The following is a 10,479-nucleotide window of genomic DNA, read 5'->3' as shown; positions in this document are numbered from 1 at the left end:
GAATATAACAGTCGTGTATATGGGATTTGAATCTGGGTTCCCAACATATGTTGGTTCAGAACGGAAAACTTAACAGGCCAACCTCGAGTTTAAATCACCGTCATCACAAACAGTCACCGTCATAAAACAGTGCAAAACAAGAAATAAATTGATAGATTAATGGTGGATTCATCACTTTCCCCATAAACAGAGCAATGGATCTTCAATTCCATTCATAAACTAAACAGGCAGTTGATAATTTGGATAAACACCAATATTTTTTGGTCCATGTTAGGTATTGGGATACTTATCGATTTTAATCGTCCCCTTACACTCACAGACTCACCTTGGAATCAGATTTGCCAAATCAACAGGATAAAAGTTTTAATGTGTGGGATCGTCATGTTTAAACATCGAGGAAACACCCATCATCCATGGGATCCGACGACGTGTTGTACTCAAACCAGAGCACACGGCACATCGTCGGTGCAACAAATGAGGAACAAACAGATCAATTCCAAACGAGACGTCAGAGTAGTTTAAACATCGGCGAGATAAAGGGTCAAAGTGGAGGCAGAGAGATGGCAAAATGAAGCAAAGGGAATATCATTACCAGGAATACTTGCATTCCATAAACAAGGTGTTTAAAAAATAAATAAATATTCACACTTTTAAACAGAAAGGGAAACAAAGCGAACGTGGAAGCGTTCAAATAAAAGTGACAAAAATGCACAATATGCACCGGGAAGATTTGTAAAATTGCTTTATTGGTCGCTGAAAATGTATTCGTCTACCAAACCAGGTGAGTCCCCAAACCAGGTAATGGCATGGCCAAGCAAACCACAATCGGAGCGTTTCCAAGAGAGATATGTGTTTGCCGAGCTCATCATTGAGCCCTGCCGTCAGTTTGTTTATATGTCGCACTTCAAGGCCTCCATTTTAATCCCTTTCCAACTGGACCCCAAAATTACCGAAGATCGTGACCGTTCAACCAACCACAAACCACAACACAGCAACAATGCATGAGCTGCTTCTTCCTCACTCTCTTCCACTCAGAATTCTTCAATCCCTAGGTGTTTTTCCTTCCTTGCACACAGATCCACAAACTCCAAATCACTGCTCCCTATCCGTAGGACTTTCTTCTTCCTGAACTATGGGTGGGCCTCCGCTCAGGGCCGGCTTTCCCCTCAGCGTCTTCTGAAGCACGTGCGCGTCGGCGGGCTCAATGCGTTTGTAGTATTGTGCTTTCGTCTCAATCACCTCAAAGCCAAACTTGTGGTAGAAGCGCATTGCAGACTCATTGCTCACTTGAACGTGCCTGGGGTGAAACAAGTTTGTATTAGGGGGAAAAAAAAAAGTGTCGAATCACACATATTCGCAAGTGAATGCAATAGGTCTTACCCCTGAAAAATAAATCAGATGGAAGACACTGCATCAACATCTAATTGCTTTAGTTTAAAGAGGCTATTGAGAAACTGAAAATAAGTTTGATTTAATAAAAAAAAAAAAATTTAAGTTTGGTCACCCGATCAAGATTGGGTTACTTAGACTTTTGGTAAACACGAAGAAGATTGTCGATTCCAGCTGGAACAAAAAAGTAACTCAGGAGTGCAACACTGAAATGATGGGCCAAATTGCCTCATTTGAAGTCGAACACGATGATCACCAAGCATCCATATACAAAGAACAAGCAAACACTGCACTTTTTAGAATGAAATGAAACCCAAGAGGGCAAAGGTGCGTGTTCCAAGCTTTACTGCAATTGTCGTCATCACCATCATCATGTCAATATGCAGTGCCGTCCCATGGAGACAGTGGACCATTTGCATTGAAATATTTATGTTCCGTGTGTGGAATGGAAAATAACATTCAATCAGTTTGAATCCTGACAGAATAGATCTTCGAATGCGGAGGAGGGCCAAGCCCCACCAGCTGAGTGGGGTGCAAGACAGAAAATGCTGGTCACGCAGAGTTGTCACATCAATTTCACACTTGGATATGATCTAATATCGAAGCATCACGAGTTATCGCCGTACGATTGGGGTAAATTGATGGTTTCTTTGGATTTCTTAATGTGCCAACAGTTGGTGTTGATTAGTTGTCCAGCTTGGCCAACCACCACCTTTGTGTTGATATGAGGATTTGATGTAGTGTAGAGCTTATCACTTTTAAGAAAGGATAGGTTGTGTGTTGCCAACGATATGTTGAATCAAATATTTCTTTAAATTAAAGGATGGAGAGCTCAGCATGGATTTGTCGGGGACACACGCACGTTTCCTTTGTTGTTGTCTTTTTTGCCAATTCGGAGTATTTTACTGAATTATTGGCAGGAATGGTTGAAACAGAGATGTGGCAAACCAAAAACCCTAATTTTGGCCTTTGAACTCTAAATTCCCAAAATGATGAAAGTAAAGCGTTTCCATGCATTTCGTCCTTCAAGGGCTGGCTGTTGGAAAGCACGGTTGTGTCAAATCTCATCTCTCTCGACTCAAATACAAGGTAAAGGCAAAGTAAAAATGAGTTTTTTTTTTATCTCCCCCGCCCCCACCTTTGTACCCTTAAAATTGGAACCGGGGTCTAAAGGGGGGAAAACAGAAAACAGAATAGTCTGGGAGTGTTAAACCAAGGTACATGCATGCTGAATTTTAATAGGATTGGCTCAGAAATGGTGTACGATTGCAATTGTTGGAAATCAAGATAGAAAGAAACAAGAAAGATAATACATCTACCCTCCATGTTCAAGGAGAGATAATAAAACAGCGAATTCAATAATGTTTAGAAAAAGAAAGAAAGAAAGAATTAAAATAATTAATTCATGAGTACTTTGAGTAAAGCAAGACTCACAGGAATATGTTATCAAAAGTGCCATCTTTGTGACAGATATTGAGTACATGGTTCAACATCTTCGTACCTGTGAAAAAAAACAGAAAAATAAATAAATACACATCCATACACATGGACAATGTACATGCGCACGCACACACTAATGTCTCTAAATGAGGCGATCCTGTTTTTCTTGAATCACAATCGAGTGCCGTGGTTAAAAGAAGTTCTCGAGTTGAACGGCAACCAAACTTGCACAATAACGAAGCATTGTTTTTCATGTTGACATCCAGGCATTTCCCCATTTTGAGGCCATCTATGTATTATGGGGGTCATCACACACTGGGGTACGAGTACGTAAGCAAAGCCCAAAAATGAGAGTGAGAGAGCGAGACAGACAGACAGACAGACAGAGACAGAATTACAATCCACACAGAGCGGAGTGAAACCAAATGCTACAACGTGAGGGGTGGAGTGACAGCTGAAAGAAACAGCCCACTCGGCAGAATTGTGACCACTCATTCACATGAGGGTGAGTCGAGCAAGAATGTTCAAGACACTGGCAAGATTGACATAGTGGAACATCTTTTTGTTTGATCAAGACAAATTGGGACTTACTTTTATATCCAGCAGCTCAACAACTCAATCTTGAAATTTAAATAATTCCATGCAGCAGTGGGGTTGGTGGTGGTTTGGAGGGAAGGACTGCAGTTGTGGGGGGAGGGGTGGGGCAATGTGTTGAGCGTGTGCGTGTATACGTTGGAGGGGTCAGTGTGTGTGTGTGTGTGTGTGTGTGTGTGTGTGTGTGTGTGTGTGTGTGTGTGTGTGTGTGTGTGTGTGTGTGTGTGTGTGTGTGTGTGTGTGTGTGTGTGTGTGTGTGTGTGTGTGTGTGTGTGTGTGTGTGTGTGTGTGTGTGTGTGTGTGTGTGTGTGTTAAATATTCCACCTGCACTGCATGTCAGAAACATGGCCCCCAATCTGCATGGTTGTGTTTGGTACATGATCAATCTAACCCTTAACTGCACCAAAACATATATTTCAGAGCTTCCTTCCCATTCAGTTTTTGCAATTTTCCACCATGACCCTTGACTTCGGTCGTTTAAAAACAAGTAAAAAAAAAGGTTGGAAGAGTTAGGGAGCAGAATCACAGCGAATCTGCTGATGATATCAGGAAAGTATTAATACATGACAATACAGCATCGAAATTTTAACAATCTATGTGGAATGGACAAAGAGAGCTAAATGGATCTGGTCACAGCCGAGTTATTGAGAAGAGATAAATGGAATACTCGTTGAATTAAGCTTCCCCCTATACCTGTTGTAGGGTTTCTTTCTACAATTGGAGGCCACTATTTTTAACGGTACCCCAGAGTTTCTTGCACCCCCTTTTAAGTTTTTCTCCATTTTTTTTTTTTTTGCCAATTTCCAGGCTGTATCTCCGAGCCGGCCGGGACTTGCAAAATTAAATTTTGGTTCAATAATGGGAATACAAAGTATGTGCGGTTGACGCAATTTTTACCTTGACCTAATTTTAAGGGCATGACCCAATTATAGACATTTTTAACCATAACTTGACTAAGGCTTGTCCGATCAGAACAAAACTTCCCTGTCTCGAAATAATAATTTCCTTAAAACCTCCATTGACCTCTTTTTGGAGTTCCTCGATGTTGGTTCGAGCTGTGAAAAGCATCGATCGACATTTTGTGTTCTCTCTGGATGGATATATTTTTGAATTGAAATTTTCACTTGAATTCCACATTTCAAGAATTATATTTAAAGGTAGGCCTTCGTGGCTCTCCTTTGTGCGGAACTTGGAACAGGCCGTGTTTGCCACGCAGTAGAGGAGGATACTCACCCGGTGGTTTTAACAAGCTCAGCGGGAAACCAACCATTACCTTTTAAATGTGAAAAAACAAATTTAACTAATATTTTAAAGGAATCGAGACGCCTTAATAAGTACGACGTCAATAATTAATGCTCGGGTAACACATTACCTTAGTACGGTGAGGATGAAGATAGACATACAGGTACAGGTACATTAGGTTTTAACTTTTAACCTGAGCAGCGTACGAGCGATCATGTTTTCCTTTGTCCTCGCGGCTGTTTCAAAACACTTGGTTGTCTTAATATGAAGCGGGTTTGATTCAGAAACGTTATGGAGTTTCTCTTTGTGGGTTTCAAAGCTGATAACATCCGATTTCCGAGCTGTTTGCAGTCTTAACCTGTTTTCTAAATGACCAAGCCAAATTTTCTTTTTACCCGTCACACAACGATTGGCAGCTGTTTATAAATAATGATGTTTATGTACATCACCTTGAAACGACTGTAATGCAATGTTGTTTTCTTTCATCTATCTACAATTCCAGCAGTGTGTATGTCTATGTCTATGTGCGTGTGCGTGTGCGCGTGCGCGTGCGTGCGTGCGCGTGCGTACGTGTCCGCTGTTTCTCGACAACCACTGATCCGATATAATTTAAACTTGTCAGATATATTGCTGGGGACCTGAGGATGTGCCTTTTCAAGGTTTGATATTAATCGGACATGTGCCTCCCAAGTTATGGCCATTTATTTACCAACCAATGACAAGACACGTTGTTGCGTGAGCGTGGCCGATGGGGGAAGGGAACCTCAACCGCGTTCCCCATTATGGGTTACAACGTACGGACTTCCGGATAGTGATGACTGTGTATTCTAATAATTTCTCGATTTCTTATGCGCATTTAAAGATAAACACAATGCCCCAAGTTATGATCGTTTTCATATTAGACGGTGCATACATTTCTGTAACATCAGAGTGAGCTGGTATGCACCGAACCAGGAAGTAATTTTTTTTTCTCTTCTCTTTTTGTTTTCCCTTGCGAGGACATTGCGAAAAGGCAAAATACGTTGGTGCTAATTTAATAATTGGCCATTAAAACTAAATTGCGAATAATCGTAACTGCGATATGCGAACTTCCGGGCCACCCAAGTACGGGCACGTGAGAGCGAAGAAACGGCCTGTGTGGTTGTTGTTTCTTGCTCGCGGTTTGAATATTTATTTATTTATTTTTTTTTTTTTACGGGCACATACGAGTTTGTTTCAATTCTCCCCAAAACATAGGGTGAAAGAAACTCAAGATTTTTGGGTTGTTTTCTGGACATACTGTAGTCGGTAATCACACCGATTCCAATCAACTGATGCCGATATCGGCCAAACACGTGTGTGTCATAAAGCCTAACATGTGTGTGTGTGTATATATATATATATATATATATATATATATATATATATATATATATATATATATATATATATATATATATATATATATATATATATATATATATATATATATATATATATATATATATATATATATATATATCTGAGAGTATTTTGACATGTGGTGAGTCCTCGCTCTCCCCTCCCCACCTCCCACGCGCTCTCCCCTCCCCACCTCCCACGCGCTCTCCTCCTCCCCACCTCCCACGCGCTCTCCCCTCCCCACCTCCCACGCGCTCTCCCCTCCCCACCTCCCACGCGCTCTCCCCTCCCCACCTCCCACGCGCTCTCCCTCCCCACCTCCCACGCGCTCTCCCCTCCCCACCTCCCACGCGCTCTCCCTCCCCACCTCCCACGCGCTCTCCCCTCCCCACCTCCCACGCGCTCTCCCCTCCCCACCTCCCACGCGCTCTCCCTCCCCACCTCCCACGCGCTCTCCCTCCCCACCTCCCACGCGCTCTCCCTCCCCACCTCCCACGCGCTCTCCCCTCCCCACCTCCCACGCGCTCTCCCCTCCCCACCTCCCACGCGCTCTCCCCTCCCCACCTCCCACGCGCTCTCCCCTCCCCACCTCCCACGCGCTCTCCCCTCCTCACCTCCCACGCGCTCTCCCCTCCCCACCTCCCACGCGCTCTCCCTCCCCACCTCCCACGCGCTCTCCCCTCCTCACCTCCCACGCGCTCTCCCCTCCTCACCTCCCCACGCACTCTCCCACACGCTCTTCGTCCCCACCTCCCCACGCACTCTCCCTCCCCACCTAACCACCTCCCACACGCTCTCCATCCTCACCTCCCCACGCACTCTCCCTCCCCACCTAACCACCTCCCACGCGCTCTCTGTCCCCACCTCCCTACCTCCCTCACCTCCCAAGTTTGTCAATGAAGGATTTCACATGGCTGTGTTTGGCCTGACAATGGATAAGACTGTGCATGAGGTTTGGCAATATGAAATGGGAAGACACATCAGCAGCAATGAAGCCATCTGGAGGATCCTGAACTTCCCAATTCGTGAGTGACATCCCACTGTGGTTCATCTCAGTGTGCACCTTGAGAATGGCCAGAGAGTGTACTTCACCAAAGAGAATGGTTGTGAGTGCGCCCAAGTCCCACAAGTCACAACTCACCGCTTTCTTCAATCTCTGCCCGGATGTTGAATTTGCGATGACACTATTGTATCACCAGATGCCCAAGTACTACACATGGAATGTTGGCAGCAAGAAGTGGGCTCAACGCAAAGCAGGACAAACTGTACCAGACTAGTCAGACATCAAAGCCAGTGACGCACTGTTATGTCCATGTGTGTAATCTGAGACTGGCTGAGATGTGTCCACTGGCATCTCAATCTGAGATGTGTCCACTGGCTGAGACAAAGCCAGTGTGTCCATGTGCACAATGTCCATCCTAACAATTTTGAATGCTTTTACCTGAGACTGCTTCTGCATGAGGTCAAATGTCCAACATAATTTGAGGACTTGCAAACAGTGGATGCCACAATCTGTGAAGCTTACAAACAGGCTTGCCAGCTCAGAGGGCTCCTGGAGGATGACACACACTGGAATAGCACATTGGAGGAGGCAGCTGCAACTCCATCACCATAGATGCTGCAAAACCTATTTGCCATCATGTTGCAGACATGTGCCATGTCAAATCCTCAACACCTATGGGACATCCACAAAGAGAATTTGGCAGAGGACATTTTTGCATGATGCACAAAGAGCAAAATCCTAACCTGGAACTCGACTACAGTGATACCATCTTCAATCAGGCTCTCATTATCACTGAAGACAAGATCAAGGCTTTGGGTGGCTCAGACCTCAAAACTTTTGGCTTTCCTGGCCCACGACGACACAATGACAATGAGCTCACAAATGAAATTTTGAGAGAGACAAACTACAAAAATGGAACAGCTTGCTGAATACATACAGGAGAATAAGCCATGTCTGGCTCCAGACCAAAGAGAAGCCTTCAATAAGATTACACAAGCAGTTTTCAATGGGAGTGGTTGCAATTTCTTTCTTGATGCTCCCGGTGGAACTGGCAAAACTTTTCTCAATCTTCTTTTGACAAAAAAATCTGGAAGAGAAACACGATTGCCGTTACAGTGGCATCATCAGGCATTGCTGCCACACTGTTGACAGGAGGAAGAACAGCTCACTCAGTCTTCAAGTTACCCATAAATCTAGTAAGTATGGAGGCACCAACCTGCAACATTAGCAGGGGTACTGGCAAAGAAAAGCTCCTGCAGGAGTGCCAGCTCATTGTCTGGGATGAGTGCATAATGTCTCACAAAGCTGCCTTTGAGGTTCTTGGTCGCACCATGCGAGATCTTTGACATGATGACGGAAGAATGGGTGGAGTGACACTGGTGTTGACTGGGGATTTGACAGACACTGCCGATCATTCCACATGGAACCAAAGCTGATGAACTGCAGGCCTACCTGAAAGCATCGTACGTTTGGAACAACAAATTGTTCCTCATACATTTGGAACAACAAATTGAAAAGGCAAAAACCTTTTCATCTTGGCAACACATGGAAAAACATGCACCATTGTCCATCCTGAAGCTCTGCAAGGATAATATAAAATGTCAAACACTATGAAATCTTCAGTGCTGAAGAAGAATAAACAGTGCCGAAGAAGGCAGAAAGAAGAAAGTGCAATAAAAAGAACAAAAGGAGGAAAAGAGAAGATAGAAGAACAATGAAAAAGGAAGGAGAGGCAGATAGAAGAAGAAGAAGAAAGGCAGAAGGACAGGAATATAAAAGTAGACAAAGATACCAAAAAAAAAATCCACAGCAGCAGAAACACTGCAACATCAAGAAGCAAGACGAGAAGCAATGATTGCATTCTGCCCTGTCATACTTGTGATCAAAGTCATTGTATTACTTGTCAGTTGTCCATAGTACTGTATCTGGTTCAGGAGGACAATACAAGCCTATGAAACGTTTGTCACCCCTGCGTGAAGCGGGGCCATTGCTGTGAAATACAAAACACACAGGAAACAACACTCTGCGTTGAGGCGTGGCGGCGGTGATCATGTTTAACCCTCGACCAGACAAAGATCCCTGGGGGGGGGGGGGGTTAAATATCACAGCAAGATTAGCTTTGGTCTTATTTCCTCTCTCCCACGTTTCTTTTTCCTCCAGCCTCTATCCCTATCCGCCTCTCTCCCACACATCTCCCCCACCCCTCTGTTAAGGGGACTGTTAAGGACTGCCAGTTCAGTTTTTAAATTAAAACAGCTTCCCCAATCCCCATACACATTATTGGTCACCACTGTACTAATCATATACAGAGTGAGCCGATGGGAGGAGTGCAAAGTTTGCTGCATGTGCGAGCATGCATGCATAGATGCATGCAAGCAAGCAGGCCTTTGCCAAGTAGAAAGCGTGGGTTTTAAATGCTCCCAACAAATTTTATAACAACACGGCGGTTAAAAAGAAAATGTTGCCGTTTTGGCACGTTTTATCGCCCTTCGCATCCCTTCCCCTCACGCCACCTTCCCTTCCATGCCCCCATGCTGCCTTCCCTTCCCCTCTGCTCAAACCACATTCTCTTCCCCGAACGCTGCCTTAACTCCCTTACCCTGCCTTCCTTCCACATCCCCTCACGCTTAACCCCTCCCCTCTCCACCCCCCACCCCCATTTACATCTCCCGGCAGTCGCCGCATGCTGTATTAACATATGCCATTTCGTTCAATCCTGGACTATCCGCCCCCCCCCCACAAGTTGAGAACCCCTCCCCTCATGCTTGCTCCTCCCAAGCCCCCACCCCTCTCTCCTCCATCCTCCTCACTCCTGCCCTACCAGAGTGTATAGCAACGTTTTGTGAGGGGTCATTGTCCCCCTCCCTTTTCCTAGCTCACCCCTCAGTCCTCTCTCTCTCCCTCCTCTTCCCTTTCCTTCCTCCACCCCCTCTTTCTCTCCCCCTCCCCCACCTTAATATCCCCATCAGCAAAGCAACGGGTTGTATTCGCGAGTTGCTTGAATAATTTTCCTGCGATTTTCATGTTATTGAGTATTATGGACAAGATTGCAGATGGAGACATATTTTCTTCATTTAGGCTCCATCCCTAAATGTTGAAGGTCAGTCATATCCGGTGGTCCAAAAAGAACATGGCCATCATTGGATCAGGGATGCCATGGGAGGCTGACCTTTGGCTATCGCAGATATCTAGTTTATACTGTACACTCCCCTACTGTATTCTCCCTCACTTCCATGATTACAAGCTTTTTTGTGCGTTTCCACAAAATATAGGTAGACACACAAAAAAAAAAAAAAACGAAAACACCTGGGTAAATGAGACACACCAGGCATCAGCTTCACTACAACAGTGGCCCATGTGTTACTTCAACTGTCTCAAGGGGTGTTGTATGTTTTTAACTAAGTCCATGCCCCCTCCCCCGAGGAGAAGAA

General features: G+C 44.7%; 1 protein-coding gene across 1 annotated transcript in view; it reads right to left on the bottom strand.

Moving 5' to 3' along the window:
• Positions 1-724: 724 nt before the first annotated feature.
• The window catches only part of NAA50 (N-alpha-acetyltransferase 50, NatE catalytic subunit), a 33,265-nt gene continuing 23,510 nt past the window's right edge, over positions 725-10,479 (bottom strand). The window contains exons 4-5 of the mRNA XM_085872365.1: positions 2,824-2,890; positions 725-1,297 (exon numbers count right to left, since the gene is read on the bottom strand). Coding sequence (XP_085728491.1) covers positions 1,093-1,297; positions 2,824-2,890 — 272 coding nt within the window. The 3' untranslated portion in view covers positions 725-1,092. The remainder of the gene's footprint in view (positions 1,298-2,823; positions 2,891-10,479) is intronic.

This window comes from Eptatretus burgeri, chromosome 3 (genome assembly GCF_056783735.1).
Source record: "Eptatretus burgeri isolate ZD-2024b chromosome 3, Ebu_testis_v1, whole genome shotgun sequence".
Lineage (NCBI taxonomy): Eukaryota > Metazoa > Chordata > Myxini > Myxiniformes > Myxinidae > Eptatretus > Eptatretus burgeri.
This window is presented reverse-complemented; position numbering and strand designations above follow the sequence as displayed.